This window comes from Cibotium barometz, chromosome 53, assembly GCF_041138505.1.
Source record: "Cibotium barometz isolate CiBa-2024 chromosome 53, ASM4113850v1, whole genome shotgun sequence".
NCBI lineage: Eukaryota > Viridiplantae > Streptophyta > Polypodiopsida > Cyatheales > Cibotiaceae > Cibotium > Cibotium barometz.
Window position 1 is genome coordinate 16,655,265 of NC_141098.1, and position 27,690 is coordinate 16,682,954.

The window sequence follows — 27,690 nt, forward strand, 5'->3', positions numbered from 1 at the left end:
GTCTCATTTTTTTGCTTGATACATGGTTTCAAGTACATCCCAAGCTCGTACTAGGTCTTGCAAGATCGAATATGCGGTATGATTGATCGCTTTATTGACAAAGCAATCAAAGCTATCGCTTGGGCATCGTGAGTATCCCATCTCTTCTGCTCCTTTGAGGGAGGAGTGGGTACGGTAGCTTGTTGAGCACCACGACGAGGCGTGTTAGGTGCAAGTCAACAGGACATACATCTTCACTTGACACATAACCCCATAATCCTTTGGCCACAAGTAGATTTCAGACCATGAAACTCCATAGGGAGTAATTACTGCCATCCAATTTGTCCTCTTGGGACAAAACCTTGAATATATTGGTTGTATTTCCAGCCATGTGCTGAAATATCTTGCAAGAGAGATGCAAACACATGCTACCAAATATGCTGTAAAAACCACCTGCAAGCAAAATCCCAAACGCACCGGAGTACAATGCCAGGCAACCACAAAGTCCTGTGCAAATGTTTTGCCCCGAATACAAGGTTGCAAATAAGCAATGTTGCAAATTCCCAAATTTTTGAGCACCAACGGGCTGATTTATGTGTCAATTGCACATAATTCACAAAAGTCCCAAAAATCTGTGTACCAATGAGCTTTAATTGTGCAATTAAGCACTGATTTTAAGAAAGCCCCAAATGTGTGTGTGTCCTATAATTGCAATCGTAGAAATTCTGTAAAATCACCAAAATCTGAAAAATCCCCAAATTTTCCTTGAATCCTGCACCAAGATGTTACCCTGCGTTGCTACCTTTACCTGATTTTTGCAATGAAGCAAGAAATGTACAAAAGCCCCTTGAACTGAACCAAAACATTGGTACTTGGCCGACTGGAACCCTGATTTTGCACGGTATGTAGAGATGCAGATGCACGATGATGGCGGGCTGTCCGGGAGCTGGCTACACCGGCGATCTAGATGGCGTGCTCGAGTTGGAGTAGGCGATGGTGGGCTGCACTGTGCAGAAGGCGATGAGCTGCTACTATTGACGGGAGCTGCTATTGCCGATGAAGAAGGCGGGAGCTATGGGAGTCGATAGTTGTGTGGACGACTGTGAAAAAGGCGGCCAGTGTGTCAAGGGTGCAGATGGCAGGGCGGTGGCCAGCAGACGGCGGGAGCTCAAGCAGGCGGGCCGTAGACGTTGAGGCGTCTCAGGTGACGGGCAGGAGCTTTGGATGTAAGGCGGAGAGAGCAGGGAGACTGGCAGCGGTGAGAGCAGCTGGGCGCCTAATGTTGGACGGCACGAAGATGGATGGGGACAGTGAGAATGCCGGACGGAACTGATCATAGTAACAAAAAAACCTGTTTCTAGCTTTCGAAACCTCAAAACCTTGAAACAGTCTTTAAAAACCTCGAAACCTCTCCAATACGGCAGTTTCGCCCAAATTTCAAGTTTTGTTTTTTTTCCCCTCTTTATTTTTATGGGATTTTTTATTTTTGTTTTTCTTCCATATCCTTCTCATCACCTTCCTTCCCTCTTCTTCTCTTGCCTCCCTCCTTCCCTTTTCTATCTTCTGTGTAGGCATATGCTCACTTATGGTAGTGCTATGTGTGAACAGGGCTTAACCAAGGGCACTTTTTCCCATGTGGTTTTTCCCCTTGGACATCAAGTGTGAAAGGACACATATAATATTTTGTAGTTCTATATTATATGGATGTGGCACACATGCAAGGGTTGACTTGCATTTTGTGGATACCACACTTTTGGCTCTCTCTCTCTCTCTCTCTCTCTCTCTCTCTCTCTCTCTCTCTCATTTCTGTGTGTGAGCTTCTCTACCCTGCACCTAACCCTAATGTGCAGGTTTGTGTGTGTGAGTGTGTGAGTCCAACACCCAACATTTGGTATCAGAGCTGGGAGCTGGGAGCTGGCCTTGGAAAACTGCTAATGGAAAAATTTCTGTGAAATTCCGTCCACAGGCTGCCAAATTCCGTCGCCTGCGTTTTTCTGTCCGTCAGATTCCGTCGCCGCTGTGTTTCCGTCCGTCGGAGCTCAGCCGTCCGGCCGCCAGAGACGGGCGGCACTAGTGGGGAGCCCACCACCTCCGCCCAGCTCGCGGGCGGTTCTGCCAACTCCAGCCGGTGCCTGCTCCCGCCGCCGCCCAGGCTCCCCCTCCGCTCCGTCACACCACCTGCGCCGCCCAGCTCCGTTACGTATCTGGGCACCGTCGGCGTCATCCGGTCGACCAGAGGCTACGCTCCGTCGTCACAGCCCTCAACGGCTGCCGTGGTCCCGTCAGGGCCACCAGCCCAGGCCCGTCGACGCTCAGCACAGGCATCGCCGTCCCATTCCGTTGGCGGCTGCAGGCTGGCCGTCCCAACGCCCGTTCGCGCCTGCCGTCACCGTCGTCCGTTTCGACTGCCCAGTTCCAGCCGTCGACTGCCGTTCGCGTTGCCGTTCCGTTCCGCCTCGCTCTCGCCAGCAACTACAACGGCTTCCCGTTCTGACCTGTTCGCCCGACACCAGCATGGGAGCCTGCGTCTGAAGCGCCTTGTACCCTCTCGCTCCCTCCTTTTGCTGCTGACCCGACAGCTGCACAAAGCACTTTTCTGCTGGTCCGCCACCGTTCAGCGCCCGTCTACTATTCTCCCGCCTACGACTGGTCCACGGCTGCCCCTTCCGTCTGTTCCGCCTTGCTGTCCTCTGCACACCTTGTGACCTGTGTGCACCCATCTGCAGCTCTGCACGTCTCCGTCTTGCCATCCGTGCTCTGCAACGACTCTCTACAACAACAACTCCCTCCAACGCCTTCACCTGCAACGACTACCTTCAACAAGGTCTTCCCGGCTGCCCAGGTACCTGTGTTTCAGTAAACAAAATAGGGTTTGCCAGGAAGATTTGAATTTGCAGGTGGTACAGGATTCAAGAAATTTGGGGAATTTATCAATTTCAGGACAAATTGAAAAAATTGGGCATTTTGCTTTGCCTGCAATTTGGGGGTTTTTGAAATTGAGGTCAAAATCAGCAAATTGAACCTCTCTAATTTGCAGAAATTTGGGGGTTTTCAAAATTGAGGTCAAAATTGGCAAATTAGATGCACATTGAAGCGATTGGAGTGCATAAAAATTGGGGATTTTCTGATTGGAGCATGTAATTGGGCATTACAGCTGCGATTTGTCGCGTATGTATACACATTGAGTGTAATTGGACAATTTGGTGCAGGTTTACACTTGCTTTGGTTTGCAGGCATACATTTGCGCAGGACATTTGGTTGCCTGGCAGTGCACATTGGTGCTTGGTTTGCTTGCAGCTATACTTTGTTGACATGGCACAGAATGCTACGGATGTATTTGGTGTGCTCACCCAGGAGGACAAGCTGGATGGATCTAACTACTCCCTCTGGAGTTTTATGATCCGTAATTTGCTGGTAGCCAAAGGGCTTTGGGGCATCGTGTGTGGTGATGACACACGCCCACATACCATTCAGCCAGCCACGCCTCAAAGGGGAGGTGCTCAAAGAGCTCCTGATGTAGATCCTGCTCCCACACAAGAGCAGAAAAGATGGGACTCTAGAGATGCACAGGCCATGTCATTGATAGCCCTTTCAGTGAAAAGGACTATTATTCCGCACATTCGTTCATGCAAGACATCGAAGCTTGCATGGGACACATTGGAAGCAATGTATCAGGTACGCAACGAGGCAAGAGTTGTCTACTTGAAGAGGCAATTGGATCTTCTTTCTATGGATGAGGGTGACTCCATGGCAAATCATCTCACCAAAGTGAAAGATTTGCAGGAACAATTGCTCAACATTGATGAGGTTATCCCAGACAGACAGATGGTCACCAACACTCTTCATTCTTTACCGCCTTCCTACTTGGGCTTTCACACCTCTCTCAACCTCTCAATGAGAGGAGGTGGTGATCCCGTCACTTTTGAAGAGCTCGTGGGTTTACTCTTGCAGGAAGAGCAAACAAGAGCAAACATATCGAGCAACCGTGGTGGAGAAAAGGCATTTACAGCCAAGGATAAGGGTAAAGCAAAGAGCTTTAAGCATGGGGGACAACACTCTAGCAAGGCTGGTCATGGTCAGCCCTCTTCTAGTGGTGAAAAGTCTGACAAAGGGGATGCAAACAAGCCCAAAAAGAAGGGCAAATGTCACTACTGCCATAAGCCTGGACACTACATCAGTGAATGTAGGAAAAGGATTGCAAAAGAGAAAAAGAAAGAAGCAGGCAATGCAGTAGCAGACTCTTCGGATGACAAAGCAAAGCAATCAGCTAATGTAATCCAGGAAGAGTACACTTTTTTGGTTACATGCACTAGTGACACACCAGGTGCTTCAGACACTGATATGTCTTGCATTGCATCTGACAGACAGAATGCATCATGGTATTTTGATAGTGGTGCTTCGAGTCACATCACTTCATGCAAAGATGTATTTCAGCACTTGGTTTATGCTTCAAATGGCCGCACTGTATCATGTGCAGATCATACCACATATCTAGTAAAGGGAATTGGTAATGTCATACTTATTGCAGCCAATGGTGTCAATATATGTATGAAAAATGTATTGTATGTTCAAGGGATAAAGAAAAATCTGCTCTCCGTCTCAGCCATAAACGACCAAGGTTTAAAGGTTGAATTTGAAGATGGGAAGTGTTTGGTAAAAGACCCATCAAAGGGTTATGAAATAGTCACTTCTGGAACACGATACAAAGGCTTGTATAAGCTGGACAGCTATGACAAGTGCACTTATGATGCAAATACAGTGGCTGCCCACACTCCTGCTATGCATGATGCAGGGCTATGGCATGCTCGTTTTGGGCATGTAAATTTTCAGAGTTTGATGCTTTTGCAGAAGCATCATATGGTTGATAATATGCCGCCTCTTGAGTCTCCGCCAAGACATGTATGTGAGGGGTGTATTTTGGGAAAGATGCATCGGAAATCATTCCCCAAAGATGGAGCTGTTAGAGCTGAAAATAAATTACAGCTCATACATAGTGATGTATGTGGTCCAATGCGGACACCATCCATAGGGGGGCATCTTTACTTTGTCACATTCATTGATGACTACTCCAGGTTTGCTTGGGCTTACCCTTCGAAAGCGAAAGAAGATGTGTTTACATGCTTTCGACACTTTGTAGCAATGGCTGAAAATATGTGTGCATGTAAAGTCCAAACACTTCGCTCAGATAGAGGTGGAGAATACATGTCAAATGCATTCAAGGATTATATGCTTCAAAAGGGCATCAAACACCAATGTACTGTGCCTTATACACCGCAGCAGAATGGTGTAGCTGAGAGGAAAAATAGATCTCTCATGGAGATGGCAAGATGCATGGTGAAAGCACAAAAGTTGCCTCACAAATTCTGGATGGAAGCTATAATGTGTGCAACTCATGTGTTGAACAGGTGTCCAACAAAAGCTTTGAAAACCATAACACCATTTGAGGCTTGGTATAGCCGAAAGCCAACAGTGGATTATATGCGTACATTTGGGTGTTTGGCATATGCATATGTGCCAGAACAACTCCGAACAAAGCTTGATGACAAAGCAATTAAATGCATTTTTGTGGGCTACAGCAATGAAAGCAAAGGATACCGTCTTTATAATCCAACTACACGAAGGATTTTTGTGAGTAGAGATGTGGTATTTGCTGAAAATTCAGAACAGCCCATGGTCAGCTTGTATAAAAGCAATGATACAGGCATACAGGACATGTTTGATGGACTTTTACCCATTGCAATTAGGGGGGATTCAGATCAGCCAAGAAAATCCACATGTAGAACATGTGGACCAGCCAGCCATTCAGCCCCCTTCTGTGGAAGAAGTGGAAGATCTTGTCAGGGAAGAGCAAACAGCCATAGACACAGCCAAGTCAGTGCCAAGATGGTTGCTGAAAACTTTGCAAGAAAGCAAACTTGCAGCTCCACTCACAGGTAGAACAAGGGCTAGTTCCAGCCATGCTTTGAATGTACATCGTGGGGAGTCTGCATTCGCAATGGGTGGTCTCTTTGATTCAGAAGAGCCTTCTTCTTATGAAGAAGCACATGAAAATGAGCATTGGTTGCAAGCTATGCAAGCTGAAATTTCTTCTATCATGAAGAATAATACATGGGATCTTGTGGAATTGCCTAAAGGCAAGCATGTAATTGGCACAAAGTGGGTGTACAAAGTCAAAAGAAAGTCTGATGGTACTATTGACAGGTACAAAGCAAGACTTGTGGCTAAAGGCTACTCCCAGAAAAAGGGAATAGATTATGAAGAGACTTTTGCTCCTACTTCGAGAATGACCACAACAAGATCAGTGATTGCATTGGCTGCCCATAAAGGATGGAAAGTGCATCAGTTGGATATCAAAACTGCATTCTTGAATGGGGATTTACAGGGATAGTATATGTAAATCAGCCCATTGGTTTTGTAGTTCCTGGTGAGGAACATAAAGTATGCAGGTTGCACAAAGCATTGTATGGGTTAAAGCAAGCTCCAAGAGCTTGGTATGATAAGATACATGCTCATCTAACCAGCCAAGGTTATGAGAATAGTCCAGCTGAAAGCACATTGTATGTGAAGAAAACCGATGCCGATATTCTCATAGTCATCTTGTATGTAGATGACATGCTCATTACAGGTACAAGCAAAGCACAAATTTCAGATTTCAAAGCTGATTTGAAAGCTGAATTTGATATGTCAGATTTGGGGCCTTTACACTACTATCTCGGCATACAGTTTATGCATACAGATGATGGCATTGTTATGCAGCAAACTAAGTACATAAAAAGTTTGCTAAAAAGGTTTCACATGGATGAATGTAAGCCCATTTCTACTCCAGTAGAATCAGGTGTACGGCTTACTATGCATGATATTGGAGAGCCTTTTGAGGCCGGCCTTTATAGCCAGGCAGTGGGATGCCTCATTTACTTATGTAACACGAGGCCAGACATATCTTTTGGGGTGTCTTTGTTGAGCAAATTCATGCACAGCCCAGGCACAAAGCATTGGCAAGCAGTCAAACGCATTTTTCGTTATCTTAAGGGTACCCTGGATCTTGGTTTGTTCTATCCCAGGGGGGGCAGCTTGCAGCTTTATGCATACAGTGATTCAGATTGGGCTGGTGATTACGATACCAGGCAATCCACCAGTGGGAATTGTTTTTTTCTTGGCAGCTCATGCATATCTTGGTTAAGTAAAAAGCAACCCACTGTTGCTACATCTACTTGTGAGGCTGAGTACAGGGCAGTCTTTACAGCTACAGTAGATTGTGTATGGTTGAGGAGACTATTGGCTGATCTTCGTGAGTGTAAGCAGACACCCACCACCATTCTCACTGATAGCCAGAGTGCTATGGCCGTGGCACGAAATCCAGTATTTCATGCACGTACCAAGCACATAGAGATTCATTATCACTATGTGAGAGAGAGGCTACATGCAGGGGAGATCGGTTTATCTTATTGCCCTACACAGGATAATGTTGCAGATCTATTCACAAAGGCTTTACCTCGAGAAAAGTTTGAAGCTTTCCGCAAAGCTTTGGGCTTACTCTCATACAGAGAGTGATCTGCTACTTTGTACAGGTTCACACTTCCACTACAGGGGGGATTTGTAGGCATATGCTCACTTATGGTAGTGCTATGTGTGAACAGGGCTTAACCAAGGGCACTTTTTCCCATGTGGTTTTTCCCCTTGGACATCAAGTGTGAAAGGACACATATAATATTTTGTAGTTCTATATTATATGGATGTGGCACACATGCAAGGGTTGACTTGCATTTTGTGGATACCACACTTTTGGCTCTCTCTCTCTCTCTCTCATTTCTGTGTGTGAGCTTCTCTACCCTGCACCTAACCCTAATGTGCAGGTTTGTGTGTGTGAGTGTGTGAGTCCAACACCCAACATTCTGCTACTTCATTTTCTTCTTCTCTCCTCTTCTTCTCCCTTGCTCTTTTTCTCCTCTCCTTTTCTCTCCTTTCCCCTTTTTCTTCCTTCGATGTCTTAACTCTTTCCCAATTTCTAACTTCTCTTCTTCAATTTCGTAAGAGTCCTTGATTGAACCACTTGTGGCATCTAATCAAGCAAAATTGCCATAATGCCTCACCAAAATAAGGATGGTTTCGAGATGAGTGAGAAGAGACCATTTTTTCATCATTACACTGTTTTTACATGGCTTTATAAGTTCTTTAAGTATTTATACTTTATGAAATTATTGATTTTTCAAAACCTCCCGGTTTCTTAGCCAAGGGACGAAACCTTTCGAAACAAAACCCCAAAAACCTCGAAACGAAAAAAACCTCGAAACGTTTATTGTGACTATGGAACTGATATGACGGCGGAAGGAAGGCCCAAAATTTTTGCAAAATGTGGGTTCTGCCACGTAAGCCACAAGTGTGGCGGAGCTCAGCCGAGCGCCGCCCACTGTGGTGCGAGCTTAGCCTGTGGGTTGGGCGGTGGTGGAGCCCTCCCCACTAGCATCGCCCCCTTTGGAGGTTGAAACGGGCGGTGGAGGCGAGGAGAGCCTGCCGGAATGGGCAGCGACGGGTGGACTGTGCAAGATGGAAAGCCACAGTTGATGACGGACGGAAGGTCGTCGGAAGCCGGGCGTTGGGAATTGCACAACTAGAGGGTTGCAACCCTGACTCTGATACCACTCTTAGGGTAGGGGTTCACAGAAACAGAGACACAGAAAACATAGCAACAAGCACACTCAAGAGTGCGTGATGGTGATCGATTCTTACCCAAAGATGGGATACAATGTGCGGAGCAAGAGGGTGACTCCACAATATCAAAATCCAATACATGTGGTGTCCTTTCACACCTAATATCTGAGGGGAAAAACCCAAAGGGAGAAAAGTGCCCTTGGTTAGCCCATGTTCACATGTGGCACTACTCATAGCATATATGCCAATACTAAGGAGGTTTGTCTTCTACTATATAGCTTTCAAATGGGCACTTTGAATTGACAAACTTGAGTCGGACCTGATCCTAGGTATTGATGCTTTAAGAACATGGATATGACTTGTTAATAGTTTAGTGTTGTGTCTTTGTGCAGATTTTCATATTGTTGTTTCAGTGGTATCAAAGTATGGTGATGATGATGATGTCAGATGCTGTGTATGATGCCATGATGTTATATATGGGGATAAGGTTTTCTGTGTACACGCTTCCGTATTTGTGACAGCGGTATCAGAGCTTCGGTTCTCTAGTCTGTGCTAAATCACCTTGTTGATGGTAGCATGTAGAGCGTTCCGGACGCAGAAAATTACTGTGTTGGCAGAAATTTTTGATCTGCAATATGGCTGATTATGTGAGTGATGACGAGCATGTGATGAATACACTAGATAGATAGATGCAGGATGAGGTGCCTAGGGAAGTACCAAAACACCCCACTTGCTGCACCACTTACGGATGTATCGTCTGAGTTGGAAACTCTGAGAAGCCAAGTTAGGCGATACTGTGATGAGACTGTAGCATTGAGAGCTATACAGGAAGATTCCGATGTACAGAGGGTTTTGCTGTCTAAGAAAGAGAGTAACACGAATGGTGAGATTTTCGAGGCCATAGCTGCCCAATTGGGATATCCTTGGCCAAATCTTATTTGCAGGAAAAAGGAGAGATGAAGAAGGATGTGTCTCATCATGCCACTCATGCAAACTCTAAGGAGTCTGATGAAGCCTCCTCTCATTCTTGTCATGCCTCTCGGAAATAGGAACACTCTAAGCATGAGGGCTCTTCTCACTTTCGGAGTAAGAAAGACAGATCTGTTTCCCTGACAGGTTACGTAGCAAGAAGAAGACCCGAGAACTTAAATCGGGGGATAAGGACATAAAATTTAAAAATTTCCATGGAAAGATGGATACTACAAAGGAATAGCCTTTTGTGATGGAGACTTCACAGAGAAGTCTAAGCTGTGACATGTGGGCATGCACTTGAAAGATACGGCCAGTGATTGGTGGATGGTCTTGGACTAATTTTAAGAGGCAGTTCTATGGACAGTTTTTACCACCCAACTTTGCTAAGAAAGTGAAAAAGGAATGGGATTGGGTTAAGCAAGATGAAAGAGAATCTATGTAGGCTTATGTGGGTAAATTTTGGAAGGTGATGTTGAGGGTAGCCCCGTTCATGTCTCTTGATGAGGAAGAGAAGAAAAGAAAGTTTGAAGTTGGCTTGCACTCTATAATACAGGATAGCCTAGAGGTGTACCCGAATCAGACTCTTAAAAGCTCATTCATTCGGCTACTGTGGCGGAACGGTTGCATGTTTTACCCAAAAAAAAGGCCATTTTCAGATTCATACAAAGGCAAAAAGAGGGCTGGTTATGACCAGAAAAAGGAGGGACAGTCCCATAAAAGTGACCAAAAAGGTTCTTTTGATACAAAGGAAGGCTCGTCTAAGAAGCCGGGGAGTAAATTCTTAGATGTTGGGCTGTCGAAACAGCACAGGCTTGAGTATGTTCGAGATGGGAAATGTTTTGGATGTGGCAGCAAGGACCACTTGTATCTTAAGTGTCCAAAGAATCCCAAGAATATAGGGGACAAAGTTGAGAAGCTTGATGTGAATGTAATTCGTGATGTTCAAGGAAATATGGGGCAGCCTGCTAAGAGTAGAACCATATGCAAGGCTTTGGGGCAACTGGAGGATCAGCCTGCTCTTTTCCTGTTTGATGATGCATCCGTAGATGACTTAATCTCTGAGGAGATGGCTGCAGCTATTGGGTTAAATGTATCAGATTATGGTATGCAAATGAATGCTGATGCCGCTTTTGTTGGTAAAGGGGTTAATATAACTCCTATTTTTGGGAAACTCCGCATTCATATCCAGGGCTATTTAGATCATGAGAGCTTTTTGATTGCTCCACTCACGGGATGTGATGTATTGTTGGGAATGCCCTGGCATGCTCGTATGGAGCCTAAAAAGGACTGTAAGTCCAAGAAAATTTCCTTCTTGCATAGAGGTAGGGAAGTGGTCATAGATGCTTGTGCTTGTCAGTCATGTATAAATTCGCAAAGTAATGAAGAAGTCTACTTGTGCTTACTTGGTTTTTGTTAGAGATGAAGTTGAACATGCTCAAACTCATGTAAATGTGGATCATTTGACGCATGAGAGATTAAAGTTTTTGCATGGTTTTTGCGATTGCTTGTGTGATGCTTTGCTTGGTGAGTTATCACTAGGGAGACCCGAGGATCATCGTATTGATCTAATCCCGGGTAGCTCTCCTCCTAAAAATAGGCCACCTTATCGAGTGAGTGCTAGTCAGCACGAGGAGATTATGATGCAAGTTAATGATTTGCTTGAGAAAGGGTTGGTACGTCCCCTTCAATAAAATCACGATTAAAAATAGGTTTCCTATTCCACGCATAGATGATATTCTAGATAAATTGGAAGGGGCTGCTTGTTTTAGCGGCATTGATCTCAAAAGTGGCTATCACTAGATTAGATTGGCACCTTAGGATGTCCATAAGAAGTGCTTTTGGGCTATATGAGTTTTTGGTAGTGCCTTTTGGCCTTACTAATACTCCCACCACTTTTAATTGAATGATGGATTTCGTATTTAGAAAACACCAGAAGTTTACTGGCACATTCTTTGATGACATCATTGTCTTCTCAAAGAATGAGGAAGAGCATAGAGAACACTTGGCGACAGTTTTTGAAGAGCTTAGACAGCATAAGCTCTACATAAATGGTAAGAAGAATGAATTCTTCTTATCTGAGATTCATTATCTTGGCCATATTGTATCCAAGGATGGGGTACGCATGGATCCAAGCAAAATACAGGCTATTCAGGATTGGCCAGAGTTGAAGTCGGTTCACCAAGTCAGAAGTTTTCTTGGATTATGTGCATATTACAAGAGGTTTATCAAACATTTCTTTGAGATTGCCTCACCTTTGCATGATCTCACTAAGAAGAAAGCTGTCTTTAAGTGGGATGATGTAGAGAAGGAAGCTTTCCATAAGTTGAAAGCTTGAATAATATCAGGACCGGTATTGGTTATTCCGGATTTACATAAACCTGTCTCGGTTGAATGTGATGCATGTGGGGACAACATTGGAGTTGTTTTGAATTAGGAAGGACACGCCATAGCTTTTGAGAGCACGCGTCTTCAACATGTAGAGCTCCACTTGTAGGTTTATGAAAAAGAGCTATTGGCAGTTATTCATGCCCTTACAGTATGGAAGCATTATCTTCTTGGGACTGAATTTGTTGTCAAAACGGATCATCAGCGTTTGCGGTACTTCTTGATGCAAACTAAATTATTAGAGAAGCATATGAGATGGGCAAATTTCCTCTCTATGTTTCATTTGCAGATTTTGCATACATCTAGTAAAAAGAATGTAGTGGCAGATGCTCTTTCTAGAAGGCCACAGGTACATGTTGTCACTGTTGCCTATCATCAAGACCTTTCCGATATGTGAAATTCGTATGATATGGATGAGGATTTTCAGCTTGTAAGGGCTGATTTTTACAACAAGGCATTTCAGTCCCGAACTACTGCAAATGGGATGGATATTTGATGATGCAAAATCACGCTTGTGTGCATAAGGATTTACGGGTTAAGGTGATGGATGAATGCCATGCACCGTCGTATTCAGGGCATAGAGGAATTCTTGCCACTACGCAGGCTTTGGAGAGGTACTTTTTTTGCCCAAACATACGCAAACTTCAAAGGCATAGATGTATATGTGTGCGAATGTATGGTTTCTCAAAAAGTGAAGTTTGAAAGGCACCCGGGTTGCTTCAACCATTGCCTATTTTGGATCAGCCACCATGGGAGTCCATAGCTATGGATTTCATCATGGATTTGCCTAAAAGGCAGCAGGACATATGGACCATCATAGACAGGTTCAACAAGCAGGCTCATTTCATTCCTGTACGAAAGAATATTACGCATGAGCACACGACGAGGATATTCTTGGCCTAGATTTTCAAGCATCATGGTATGCCCAAGACTATTGTGGGAGATCGGGATCCGAGAACCACAAGTTTGTTTTGGCGGGCTTTATTTGATAATATGGGCTCAAAGCTGAATTCTTCATGAGCTTATCATCCTCAAACGGATGGGCAGAGTGAAATTGCAAATTCAGCTGTACTTGATTTGCTCAAATGTTATGTGGCTGAGCGGAAATTAGATTGGGAGAAGTACTGGCCTCTTGTTGAGTTTGCTTATAACAATACAGTGCACACCTTGACTGGAAAGGCACCCTTTGAGATTGTTTATGGCAGGGACCTATCCTTCGGACAAAGGATGAAATCTTTGCTGCGGATGAGTATGTTAGAGATCTCGATACAACTTTCTCATAGGTACGGACAGCCATACAAAGAACTCAAGAAAAGCATAAGAAAGCTGCAGATAAACATTGCAGGCAAATGGATTTCAAAGAGGGTGATTGGGTGCTTCTCAAGTTTGAGAAGGCACGCCTTCGGAAGCAACCTGGCAAGGAAGGCAAATGTCCAAAGCTGTCTCCCAGATATGTCTACTTGGGAGCTACTTTCACAGGACCGCGTTTTTCCCTGAAGGAGGCAGGAGCAGCTAGATTAGCTCGAGGGCATGCAGCCTTGGGGGCACTTGAGAGGCAATGTGCACACATACAGTTTCAGGAGCCACGCACCAAATTGTGGCTATTTGATACGCTTGTCACACCGACCCTCCTGTACGGAGCTCCAATTTGGGGGCCCAGTAGACATCACAGATCTGAGAGAGGGACAGATGAGGGATTGAGGCAAATGGAGAGACCACTGATTATGATGATTGCCCGCATGATTCGGAGCAAATCATCAGTACCACATGAGATTGTTCGGGCTGAGCTGGGTGCCCCACCGGTAGTAACCGAGGCCCTATTCCATGCAGTTACCTTTTACAGTGGCTATGGGAGCTTCCTCAGCAGAGGTACTCCCGTTTGGCATTGACCTCATCCATACAGTTGGCAGAGGATTGAGATACTCATTGTTGGTACGCTCATGGTTTGACCTACATGGTTTGCGGATAGAGGTACTACCACCCTTTCAGTACAGTCTAGATTGTCCATTTTTGGATCTCACCCGCTCAGAGCAAAACCGCGTGATCAGGATGGATATCATCAGAGTGGACACAGAGAGGACATGGACTAGCTCCCTTGAGCCCTTGGGCACGAAAATGGCTCATTACAAGAGCCATTTTCTACACCTCTCATTGGATGATTTTATCACCCGCCCGGCGTACATGGATGTACACCTATCACATGGGATATGTTGTGCCATTGGACAGATCTGGACCTCATCACACCAACTGCGGATTGAGACAGGGCGATATGTGCATCAGATCATGGATGACCGCATTTGTCAGCTATGCTACCAGGAGGTAGAGACAAAGGAACACTACATTTGCCGATGTACCGAGATACTTGATCTAAGGAGAGGACAACACTTCAACTGATCAGCATACATGGATCTACCTGATATACATTTTTCAGTATTTTCCAGTATTTTCTACTCAGTATCATCTCGGAGTCTTAGAGTTCTGTTCTTATAACTGTAGGACAATCAATTTATTGTACTTTTTAGTCTCATTTAGTTGTTCTCTTTGATGAGACACCAACTTCAGATGTACTCTCAGTTTTGGTCTCATAGGCCACTATGGCCTCTTAGAGACGTTAATATATCATTTCATTTCATTTCATTTCTCTCTCTCTCTCTCTCTCTCTCTCTCTCTCTCTCACACACACACACACACACACACACACACACACACACTCGTTATACCTTTACGAGGGAGACTGACACTGTATACACGGATGAGATATACAAACGCCTATGTGCCGAGGAGCCGGGACGGCCATTAGATGAGCTCACTCAGATATTGATAGAGACGCTTCATGCTGCAGCATCAGAGGCATATCCCCATAGTCAGCCTACACGGAGACGATTTGGGAACATGCCCCAGAACAGTTGGTATGATGAGGAGTGCAGAGAGATGAGGATCAGATTACAGAGAGAGGTGCTCATGGGGTTACCACTCACAGACAGTCACAGATTACCTTCCGGCACCTAGTGCGACGGAAGAAGAGGGCTTATCTTGCTCAGTTAGAGAGGGATTTGTACCAGTTATTTATGAGTCAGGACTCAGGCGAGGCATGGAGACTATTCCATGAGCATTCACCATCACCAGCCATAACATCCCTGTACACAGCACCAGGACAGCCGCCCCTGCCAGACCCATCGGAGCCATGCCCAGAGACGTGTGCTTTCTTTACTGCTGAGATGGTAAGGAAAGCTATTGACAGGATGAGGACTGGGAGAGCATATGATCATGATGGTTTGGTAGCATAGCACTTTATTCATGCCAGAGATATGCTTGCAGAGCTTATTGCTATGATGTTTAACCGAGCCATGTGTGAGGGTTTTCCTGAGACTTGGAATATGTCCACGATTGTGCCTATCTTCAAGTCAGGGGATCCCATGCTTCCTGGGAATTATCGTACCATCATGATTGGTCACACATTGGCTAGATTATATGCATCTATGCTTGAGCAGGAGTTGAGTAGATGGGCAGAGAGAGAGGGCATACGTGCATCAGGGCAGGCAGGGTTCAGGAGAGGTTTCTCCACTCTTGACCATATCTTGACACTCAGAGCTATTATTGAGGAGGGCAGATTATATGGCAAGAGGATTTATTATTGCTTTGTGGATTTCCGCAAAGCTTTTGACACAATACCGAGAGCCAGACTGATGCGCAGACTACAGGAGATGGGAGTGCCCACAGAGCTGATTTGGGGAATCATGGCTTTATACAGGACAGTTGTGGGGCAGGTACGTACTACCTAGGGTATATCTGAGATGGTTCACTCCACTATTGGGGTGAAACAGGGCTGCCCACTTTCCCCCACCTTATTTGGGATGTATGTGGATGAGGTTTCGGACTATGTAGAACGGGAGGGTGACAGAAGAGCACAGCTAGCAGGGACATGGATTCCGCTGTTATTGTATGCTGATGATATTGTGCTGATCTCAGATTCTCCAGAGGGGATGCAGCGTCATTTGGATGCATTGCACATGTTTGCAGAGGACAGTGGATTGTCTGTTAACCTTGGTAAAACCAAGGTGATGGTGTTTAACACCACAGCACAGTGGGTTAGGAGGTCAATGCCCACCTTTACATATGGTCAGGAGACAGTGGAGTATACAGATGCATATACTTACCTTGGTGTGGTTTTTAGTGGCCCACTATTTTCCTTGAGGAGAGTAGCGGAGACCAGATTGACCAGAGCTTATGCAGCATTGGGGAGACTAGAGAGGATGTGTTCGCAGGTTCATTTTCAGGAACCTCGAACAAAGCTGTGGCTCTTTGACACTTTGGTCACTTCAGCCATGCTGTATGGAGTGGAGATATGGGGACCCTCAGTGGATCACCACAGCCGAGCTGGTAGCACTGATGGATGGAGACGTATGCAGAGGTCCTTGGTTTCTATGATTTCCCGGATGATTAGGGCCAAGGCCTCCGTACCACATGATATTATCCGTGCAGAGATGGCTGCCCCCCCATTGGTAGTAGAGGCACTCACTCGATCAGTATAGCACTTGGGCTCTCCCTAGAGACAGATATGCTCGCTTAGCCCTGGAGTCTTCACGACAGTTGGCATCACAGGGAGACGGATCATGTTTGGTATGCACAGATGACAGCTTGGTTCCAACTGCATGGCTTTAGTATGGACAGGCTACCTCCATTTCAGTACTCCCTGGATGCACCCTCCCTCTCTCTCACACGGGCAGAGATTACCAGACTTATCAGGCAAGACTTGACTCAGCTGGACACTAGGAGGACATGGATACAGCCGACACACGAGCTTGGTACGAAGATGGCTTTCTATAGAGATCATCTTCTCCAGCTCACGGAGGACGGGTTTGTGATTAGACCCAGCTACATGGATACTCATCTTTCTCATGGGGTGCGGTGTGCTATTGGTCAGATGCGCACATCCTCACACCAGCTAGAGATTGAGACTGCCAGATTCAGAGGAGTACCAGCTGAGGCCAGGATTTGTCAGCTGTGCCAGATGGAGCCAGAGACAGAGTTACATTACATATGTCACTGTCCAGTATATTATGAGATACGAGGCCGTTTTCACTACCTGTTCAGAGAGGGCTTTGGACCACTTTCTAGAGTCATGAGATACCAGGATCAGAGATGCCTCGGATTGTACTTGCTGGAGCTGCGTAGACATAGAGAGGGTCTCCTGAGAGGGAGGGGATTAGAGAGGGAGAGACACCTACAGAGGCAGATTACAGACTTCTTTCGACCAGAGATTGAGCAGTCAGGTCAGCAGGCATTGCAGCTAGCCCCAGAGTACAGTCGCACCAGAGGTACACTGATTGATCGGGCTATAGAGTTGGGGCGGTCCAGGCGTCCCAAGATGAGAGGCCCATCTCGACACCGGCGGAGACTACAACAGAGGATCAGGACCATACTAGCACGGCATGGGAGACGTCCAGTTAGAGTACTCACCATGGAGGACATTGAGGATATCCGCCATCGACCGATGAGAGACATCTTTGGATAGTGATGTGTATGATGCTTACCTTTGTTGCTGGAGTTTTCCTCCCAGATGTTATCCATTAGGAGCTCCTAGTACCGTACGTTTCCTCATAGTTGTTTCAGTTTCAGTTAGTTGTTTAGTTGTTTTTAGCTTTGCTTACACAGACATTGTATCAGATCCACCAATTGTTGTAACCTTTTTGGTCTCATAGGTCATTTTGGCCTTTTGAAGACGTTAATATATCATTTCATTTCATTTCATTTTCTCTCTCTCTCTCTCTCGTCACTTGGGCCCCATCTCTCTCTCAAGCTCTCTGAGTCTCTAGGGCCTACTACCTAGGCTCTCCCGAGTCCCTCCCTCTCTCTTTGGAAATGAGGTTTGGACTCCACAGGAAAGGAAAAGTACGAGGTCCATAGTTTGAAAGTATGAAAATTAAAGGAGGGTATGGTGCCATGATTTGTTTCAGGTACTAAAAAAGTACAGGAGGGTATGGTGCCAAGTCTGAAAGTATGAAAAGTAAAGAAGAGTATGGTGCCATGATTTGTTTCAGGTACTGAAAAAGTAAAGGAGGGCCCAGGGTATGGTGCCAAGTCTGAAAGTATGGCCAAAAGTGTACAAATATCTATTTTTCAAGTGTTTATTAAGTGGACGGTACCGCAATCGAACTTATTTTTCAAAATTTAAAAGTCCCGTACCGGTACCATTTTTTTGTACCTTCGTTTCGTAAATGACAACTATGACGCATGTCATAGAAACAAATATTCATGCGTGCCAATCGATGTGTATATGCTATTCTTCTTTCTTAGCTATTTTGAGCCAGACCTCTCAAGTCTAGCAAGACCAGCTGTGTTCAGATTGTCTTTGGAAAGATATTTGCAGAGCTTCATATTCTTTGAATCCCAGGTTTACTGTCTCTTATGGCAGTTCCACTAGGAGTTGACCCTTGCTATGAAAAGTGCGTTCTTTTGCTTCTTTTGTTGGGCATTGACTGCCCCTTTTCCTTTTGGGAGATTTATAAATTTTATTAGCACAAACAGTGAGGAGGTTCTGGAGACCAGTATTCTTGCAGGTGATGCCTATTTTTTGTTTCCTGTCATTAGACACTTATTTTGTGTCGTGTTCACTGTAGGCTTATTTGTTGGACCTATTGTATGGGCAGGTATTGGCTACAACAGGAACTTCAGCAAATTCTTCTTCAAAGAATCAAGAAGCCTGTTTTGTGATTGACATACCGAATTCCTCAAGTGGTTGGGAAGTGAAAGGCAATGGTCAGATATCCAATGTTGTTATTCAAGGTGCTCACACCTCAGAGGCACAGCCAGTAAGGAAGAAGCGAAAACTTTGGACCTCAGAGGAGGACCAAGAGCTTATTGCAGCAGTGGAGAAATGTGGAGAGGGGAATTGGGCAACTATGTTAAAGGGCGCCTTTAAGCACGAGCGCACTGCTGCACAATTGTCACAGGTATGTTACTACTGGCTTAGCCTGATTAGCATTGGGTCTTCCATGCGTGCTAGACAGTTTATTTGATTTTTAAACTGAAGAAACATATTTTCTTTGCACATTTTATTTACCTGTCTTTTGTATGGCTTGGCATATGTGGTCCATCACCTGTTAAAGAGATGGGCTTTGATAAGAAAACGCAGAGACACTCAAACAGGAATCAGCCAGAACAATGTGATTGAAAATCAGGTTCATGTGACTGGAACTAATGCTGTTGGAAGCCAACTGCTGGTGGAAACATCCAGTTTCTTGCTCACAGCAGATGGACAAAGAGCTTCTGCACCTGCCCCTGCAACTGCAGGACCAACATCAGGTGAGCACACTGCATTGACATATCATGCTTGTTTTCGTATGTCCCTGCTGCTGAGGCTTGTTTTCGTATTGGTGGCTTTCTGCTGTATTGCTACATAAGTTTTTGAGATTGAAGAGCCAAGAAGTGGGCGATGTCTTCCTGATAGCGAGAGAGGGTGAGAGAACTCCCTGAGCCTGCTGCCCAGCCCCTTTGCCCAGGCCCCAGGCCCCAGCCCCTCTGCGCCTTCTCCGCCTGCCTGCAGGTGCCGCAAGAACATTACTGCTGCACCCACCACCATCCCTTGTAAGATTATGATGAACAACCGTGTACAGAGGCGCAGCAGAATAGCAGCAACCCATAGGCAACAAGTGCCACAAAAACATAACTTCCCACCACCATCCCTTGTAGGGTTATGATGAACATTCGTATACAAAGGTGCAGCAGAGTCGCAACAACCCATAGGTCCAATGTGAAAGAGTTGCGGAAGTAAAGAACTCTAGTAAAGTAGGCTATCAAACAATTTGTGCCATTACATGTGTCATATGAGCACAAATGCAGTAAGTGTGTGTGTGTGTGTCCACCCCAACCCAGGCACCATACTCAAAATGAGGCCCTGCATGCAACTGCGCCAGCACCCCCCCTCTTTGCTGCCACACCTCCTGCAGCCCCCCTTCTTCTCCCCTCCCCCCCTTCCCCTTTCCCTCCTGCATGCTCCTCCTCACGGCAGTCCTCCTGTGCGCACTTCTCCCCGCCCCGCGCCGCCCCCCCCCCCCCCCCCCCTTCTTTCTTCCTGCCCTTGCTTGGGGTGTAAGAACTGTCACTCTCACCCCTTTTTTTCCTGCTTCTGTCTTCTTGTTTTCCCCCTTCTCCTCCTCTTCCCCCGCTCTTTCCGCTCAGCTTCGATCCCTGCCTCGGCCCGGCCCTCACAGCATAGGTTCTCTGGTTCTCCCACTTCATCTGCTGCCCTGTGCCTGCAGCCCCCCCCCCCCCCCCCCCCCCCCCCTTTCCCCTTTTTGGAGGACTCTATGGCAGCCGCTCTGTCTACCCCTACCGACGCAGCTCGCAGATGTACTTTTTCTATCGAGGAATTTGAGCTTTTGGCCTTTTATATCGCTGCTGTGGATGACACACCACTTCTAGTCGGCAGCAACCCAGCATATGGACAGGTTAGAGACCTGCTTCAGGCAGCCTTGGTTGGCAACCAGGGCTGGATCACCGGCATTCAGTTCATGGGCAAGGGCTATCTGAGGATAGAGTTGACTCCTCGACCCTAATGGCGGCGAGCATCCTTGATGACAGGGGCCCGCTCCCAGTATGGGAGGCATAACTCTTCTTGGCACGCTGGCACCATGAATTCTCGCTCGAGTCAGACTCATTGGCACACGCATAAGGCTTTCCGGTCACTTCCCAGGACTCCCTGAGGAATACCTGCCAGTCCTTCCAGCGATTGGCAGGATCCTTGGTTAGGTAGTTGAGACACCCGTCGTCGCTTGAGCAGATGGTATATCGACACTCCGCATCATCGTGACATCCTTGGAGTCGCTCCCCCCGGAGATTGACATTTCTTGCATGGAGCATTCCCATTTCACTCAGCGGTTGGAGTACTCTGGCCTCCCTGGTTAGTGTTACATCTGTTGCTAGATGGGACTTTTGGCATGTGTGTGCCCCTGCCGAGATAGGGCACGGCATGCCAGACTTCACCCCTAGGCGTCTGCCCACTGGGCCCACCCACGCTGCCCACCTCTTCTCTCAAAGCCCTAATGGGTTCCCCTCTTCCTCGCGATCTCATCATCAGCGGGTATCTCGAGAACTGTTCCCCCTACTGAGGAAGAATCATGACAAGGCGTTTGCGGATGAGGCTCCTGGAATGGGTTCCCCTCCTCTACAGGGGCACGGGGTTCCCATCCGCGCTCCCTCTCGCACTCGTGCCGGTGACGGCGCTCACTGACGCGCTGCGCATCGGTGCTTGTGATTGCTTTGCCCCCACAAAGGTTCTCGCGAGACGAACTCATAGTTGCTAGGAAACGCGTTTCCTTCATCCAAGGTAGGAAACTTGGAAACGTTTCCTTATAGGAAATGCGTTTCTTTCATGCATTGTTTTTTTTGCCCCAAATCCAACATCTAAAAATTGCGACTATTTTGATAAAGAGGTTTCTCTCTTTGTAAATTGTTACACTTACATGTAGGCTTCAAATTGATGTTTCCATGTATTCTATGCATTTAGTGTTATTTTTACATATTTTACCTACTTATTTGCTGGACTAATTCTTTCTATTTGCTACTTTTCTTAGTGCTAGGCTTCATTATGAGTGAGTTTGCCCTGCATCTCCGGAGGTTTGACAGAAACTCAGTACGAAGGGCTTTGTGTGAATATATGCTCTTATGTGTGTGTGTGTGTGTGTGTGTGTGGAGTGCGTGTGTGAGAGCATATCTTGATACAGAGTTCTACACCCACTATTGGGCAATGATGACGTTAGTGGGGATGTCGTAGTATCTAGTCCATACTATGCATAATGGAGTTGATAGTTATATAGTCTTGTGGGTTGACTACCATGAGTATATAACACGCACGTTCCTAAAAGGTGAATTTGGGCATGTTCGTGGATTCGTCTAGGTATATATATATATATATATATATATATATATGAAATTTTGTATATGCAAAAACCTATAGGTAGGAAACTTGTAGGAAACTTTGGGCTGATTTTACGAAACCTGTTTGAAACTTTTAGGAAACTGTTTCAAACAACCCCCTAACTTCTATGGATGAACTATTATGAGCCCTTACTTGCGGAGATGGCGGGCCGCCAGCCTCGCCGAACCCATCACCTCCTAGGGAGGATGTACAAGATCTTGGCCAAGGTGATCAGCCTATGCCTTCAACCTTCCCTCCCAGATTTTTTTTTTTTTCCGAGAAAAGATCCTTTCATTAGTTATATAAAAACGCCCGAAGGGCTACAAAAGATCTCTCCTGCTCCTAAGAGAGAGAAGAGCAGTGAATACATCATGGCAGCCCAGGAGACTCTCCCTAGGTGCTGCAAAATACAAGCATCAGTATAAAGAACTGAGCGGCTAAATCATACAATAGGGGGGGGGAAGAGCCAAACAGGTGGCCCGTAGTGCCAACGGGGGGATCCCGTGTGTAAGGTGTAGAACGGGCCACAGCGCCAAGTGGTGTGAAAGGCCTGGCGCCGTACCTTCCCTCCCAGATTTGATCCATGCTAGTCAGATTGGCTTCATCCGAGACCGCATCATCCTGGATAACATCTTCACCTTTTGGGAGGCGACAACCACAACCAGATTTGGAGGGAGGATATGGCCGTTTTGCTTGTGGACTTCGAGAAGGCATATGACATAGTTGGTTGGGCCTTTTTGGAGGGGACTATGTTGAGACTTGGATTTTGCCTTCCCGGATTGGTGGAGTTGCGGCCCTCTTCATGGGATCCCACATCCAAGTCTTCAGGGCAGCCGAGGAGAGCGCTTCTCCATTTCCTGCTTTGTGCTCTAGGGCTGCCCGCTTGCACTATTCCTCTTCCTTTTTGTGGGCTCCTTTCTCGTGAGCATTCGGAGGAAACTTCTATGTTGGAGCTCTGCCTATTTCTGCCTGTTTATCACTTGCAGGGCATGTGGTGGTAGCAAACCAGGTTCTTTTGGCTACCATGTGGTACATCACTTCATGCCAGGCCTTCCATTGTTCTTGCATTGGGCAGGTGCTGCGTTTGATCCAGAATTTTCTTTGGTCTGGAGGAGATGGTCACCTAGGTTGGGCAAAGGTGGTCTGGTGTGTACTGATTCAGCATTAGGCTCAGGGAGGCCTGGACTTGATAGACACCGCCGCAACCCAGAGAAGGACCCTTTTGGGCAAGCTCATTGTGTGAGGATTGCAACCTTGGGAGGAGCCTTGAAAGATTTGTTGATCAGGTGCATTTCCTTGCACCTTCCTACCCATGGAGGCCCTTGGACACCGGGGATTCGATGGATCTTCTCAGAGGCCGTCGTCCACAGCAGTTTGCGAGCCTCTTTCACACTTGGCTTTGCGTTTTCTTGCGCCTTCCTACCCGCAGAGGCCCTTGGACACCGGGGATTCGATGGATCTTCTCAGAGGCCCTCGTCCACAGATAGCCCTTGGCCTGGAATCCTCATTTCTGCGTTCTCTTAGTGCACATGATTGGTGCCCGATCACATCTCTCTTGAGGACGGCTGTGCGGGGGGGCAGTCCAGGCTTGGGCACCGGGGAGAGTTACCCTTGACTCCTGGAGCTGACAAAGTAGGATCGTTTGGTCACCTTGAGAGGAGCCCCACTATGATTCGCGACATTGGCTCTGCCATTCCACTGGATTGGCTTCTCCCTCCCGAGGACCCCCCCGACATTCCATAGATGGCCTCTTTCACCCACACTGAAGTTCCCCTAGTGGTTTTTTGTTATTCACATGGCCACCTCATTAGCACTCCCTGTGGCAAATTGGTGGTCCTCCCCTCCCCTCGAGCGGGTGCGCTTGGTGGGCCACAAGGGGAGGAAGTGGGCTACACATCCCCTCCCCACCCTCCCCTCTTCTTGAGGTCAGAGGTGTCACATCCTGGCACTTATGGCTTTGGGAGAACATCCCGTGGGCTTATGTTCAGTGGGATCCCACGGAGAGAAGCAGTGGAGAGACCCATTGATATCCTGAGGAGGCCATTCCATGCTTTGATTACTCCGCTCGGCTAGGCCTCCTTGAGATCACACATGTCACCCTTGCAGCGTATCAGCATTGGCAGGGCCAGGGAGTCCCGGCTACTTTCATCGAGGATTTGTGGTAGACTTTGTAGCAGCTTCCGTCCCTAGATGATCTTCTTTCTCCTGCTGTTGGCCCATTGGAGCCTTGCAGCTTCCGTTCCCATAAGATCTCCTTTTTTCTCGAGCTCTTAGCCCATTGGAGCCTAGCGGTGGGCACATGGTTGGCAATCATTGGTAGACCAGTGAGCTGTTGTTGCCGCTGCAGCAGCCCTGAGGAGAGCCAGAGACATTGCTTGTGGGACTGCCCCCAGGCACAACAGGAATGGCAGTGCATCCTCTGCCTATTCACCTTCAATCCAAGCACCACCCGCACCAGCACCTGGGGGGCTGTAGCTTGGGTTATTGAGGCGGGCGAGGCCTTACTTTACGAGGATGATGGACGAGGCCTTGCATTGAGTCTCACCCGTACGTGCATTTCTGTGACTGGGCACATCTGGCGAGCCTGATGTGAGATCATCGGTAGCATAGCCGCTTGGCACATCTGGTGAGCCCGATGCTGCAAGGCCATAGACAGCCTGATATATCCCCCCCCCCCCTCCCCAAGCTGATGACACCCGTTCCGTTTGGGTGGACCTTATACACACCCTTCGGGTCGTTTTGAGCACTTGAACGGGAAGTTGGCGCACATGCAGGAGCAGTGAGGATTTCTTTCATGCGTGGACCCCTGGACCCTTCCTACCAGGGAGAATGGTGGAGTTTCTTGGCAGTACAGGCCCTCAGTGTGGCTTTTCCCTCCGCCTGGAGCTGTAGCTTCCCTCTGATAGAGTGGCAAGCCGAGGAGGGAGCGCGCCCCTCCCCCTCCCCCCTCTCTCTCTCTCTCTCTCTCTCTCTCCCCCCCCTCCCCCCCTTCCTTATCTCATATGTATATTTTTAGCGATGTTGTATTCAGCTGTATGGCTGGTTTTTCTTTTTAACTAATAGAAGGATCTTTCTGTGGGGAAAAAAAAAGTTTTTGAGATTGAAGTCTGCATCATAGGGTCTTTCATAGAGGGCTTGTTTTTACAACCATTTCGTTTTTAGATTGACTGTGCATGCTCCAGTTGTAGATAGTGAAAGATTCTGATCTTTTTCCTTGTATTGTGTTTGTTGCAGGGGTTGGCAACATGTGCTCAATGCCTGCAACAGTGGCAAACAATGCTCCACTTCCTGTTTCACAGGAACAGAATTGCAGTCAGAACGTACTTACACCAAGTGCAACTCTTCTTCCACAATTGTCTGGAAAGGGTAGGATGCCAATGAAGAGAGCTGGGGTCTCTGGATCACAACAGGGACGGTTAATTAGTCCTAGTGCTGCTCTGGTGGGCTCTTCAGCTGGACAGGGAGGGGGAGAATTTCGTCATGCCAAATCACTCCCAGCAACGTCTGTTTCTTTGCCTATTGGCAGTTCAGTTTCGGGGCGATATAATGTTTCATCTGGTATGAGAAATAGCTCAGTCAGCTCAGTGGGACGTGTTGCCTCAAAATCCTCTGCTGGGCCAGACCCCATGGTACAGGCAGCAGCTGTTGCAGCAGGGGCACGAATAGCTCCAGCTTCAGCAGCTGCCTCATTGTTGAAAGCTGCCCAGTCGGGGAATGTTGTGCATATTGGGCCTGGTGGAGTCTCGATGGGAAAAGGAGGGGTTCAAAGTCAGACAGGCAGTAATGCAGCAACCAGTAGTGTGAAAGTTGGCTCTGGTGCTGGACCGCGAACATCAGGTGGAACATTGGTGCATTATATTCGCACAGGAACTGGATCTCCACAATCCCTTCTTTTAACGGGTCAAAGAGCGTCTCAATTGAAAGGTCAAGTGACTAGGGCCAGCTCCTCTCAGATAACACACACTGTTCGGCCAGGTGCTGCAACCCTGCCGCCCCCTGGACTGTCTGCAGCATCAGTATTGTCACAGAAATCCCACCCTCCAGCTTTCACGTCTGCACCTGCACTGAAAACAAAGTCGACTTTGCCATCTGTTTTACCTAGTGACAGCCATGCTGCTGCAATGAATGATGCTGCTGTGAAGCCAGCAGATTGCCTGGAGGGCAGCAGCCCTTCACTTTCTGATGGGGTAGTAAAGACCCCAGCTCAAGACTTTGCGTTCGCTGGAAATCTTTCGACTCCGCTTCACAATCGCCCAACTGAGAGTGTATCTGGATGCATGCCAAATAGGCAGATTGCAGGCCTTGTGAGTCAGTCAGGCCCTGTTACCAATACCAGTGGCTGCACACCTGAACTGCCAGTTATATCAGGAAATACCTCTTTTCCTGCAGCTATTGAGATGGCGATTTCTGCTACTCCAATGGTGCCTAGCTGTTCTACAGAAACGGAGAGAGACCTACCTGGCTCTCCTGCATTAACCACTCCGGATGAGAAGATCGAAGGAGCTACCAAAGATAGCCCAGAAGTTAATGTTGCAGAATATGTGAAATCTGGCGAGAAAAACAATTAACTACATGGCGACTTCTGCTACTCCAATGGTGCCTAGCTGTTCTACAGAAACGGAGAGAGACCTACCTGGCTCTCCTGCATTAACCACTCCGGATGAGAAGATCGAAGGAGCTATCAAAGATAGCCCAGAAGTTAATGTTGCAGAATATGTGAAATCTGGCGAGAAAAACAATTAACTACATGGAAAAAGGATATGCATGGATTAAGGATATGCATGGATTAAAAACGTTATGCTTTAGTACAATTCAGAATCTTTGTTGCAAACAAGGTGAGTAAACTAGATGTCTCAACATTATTTTGAGTAACAATTGTGGGCTGAAAAGTCTGACTTGTTAATGAGTCATCTCTGTCCGGCTAGGTCTAGCTCAAATTACAAATGATAATGGCACGAGACAAATGGATTGATACTCACGGACATAAGACCCGATTGCCAGGGCAAGAACTACTAACAGGAATATCACATAGGAGATTTTACTGCCTCCTAAGCAAGTCCAGTGCCAAATTACAAATGATAATGGCACGAGACAAATGGATTGATACTCACGGACATAAGACCCGATTGCCAGGGCAAGAACAGGAATATCACATAGGAGATTTTACTGCCTCCTAAGCAAGTCCAGTGCCAAGTGTAATATGTCGTAGTTAGAATTTGAATCTGGTATTTCAAATTATGATACACTTAATTTGGTTGGTCATTGTACTAGGGTCCGCAGCAGTCGTAATCATAGGGAAATGAAGAGGCAGATGTTAGCCTTGTTCAACTTTGTGACTTGGAATTTTGAACTGACTGGTTGTAATTTTAGCAACATGATTGAGAGGATATTTGCATCTTCTTGGTTTGAACTGGCCTCATGAGTCGTTTGGTCATTCTTGTGTTAAAAAAATAAATAAATCTAATAGAGTGCTTGCTTTTAAAGTTTTAATTGAAGGTTCGGTAAGTGGTGGAAGGCAATGTTGTAAGAAAACAAAATAGCAGAAGCAAGGTCTTCACCATACAAAACATTGATGTCAGGCCCTGTATTGTACAAAAAAATAAAGCTCTCCACCACCTCTTGCACGCCATATCTATAAGTGAAGAAGCATCTTCCATAGATATCTTTGCATGCCATATCTATAAGTGAAGAAGCATCTTCCATAGATATCTTTGCATCCACATGCAAATCTGCTCCTTGAGATGGGTGTCCAGAAACGTTGAGTTCTCATCCACTTGCAATACTAG

General features: G+C 46.6%; 1 protein-coding gene across 5 annotated transcripts in view; it reads left to right on the forward strand.

Moving 5' to 3' along the window:
- The window catches only part of LOC147608364 (uncharacterized), an 86,056-nt gene extending 58,748 nt beyond the window's left edge, over window positions 1–27,308 (forward strand). For 4 of the 5 annotated variants that reach the window (XM_086789542.1, XM_086789541.1, XM_086789539.1 and 1 more), the window contains 3 exons: window positions 18,636–18,938; window positions 19,095–19,290; window positions 25,139–27,308. In XM_086789542.1, the coding sequence (XP_086645668.1) occupies window positions 18,636–18,938; window positions 19,095–19,290; window positions 25,139–26,472 (1,833 nt within the window). In that variant the 3' untranslated portion in view covers window positions 26,473–27,308. The remainder of the gene's footprint in view (window positions 1–18,635; window positions 18,939–19,094; window positions 19,291–25,138) is intronic. The other variant, XR_015264543.1, reaches the window with a different exon arrangement.
- The last annotated feature ends 382 nt before the right edge of the window (window positions 27,309–27,690 follow it).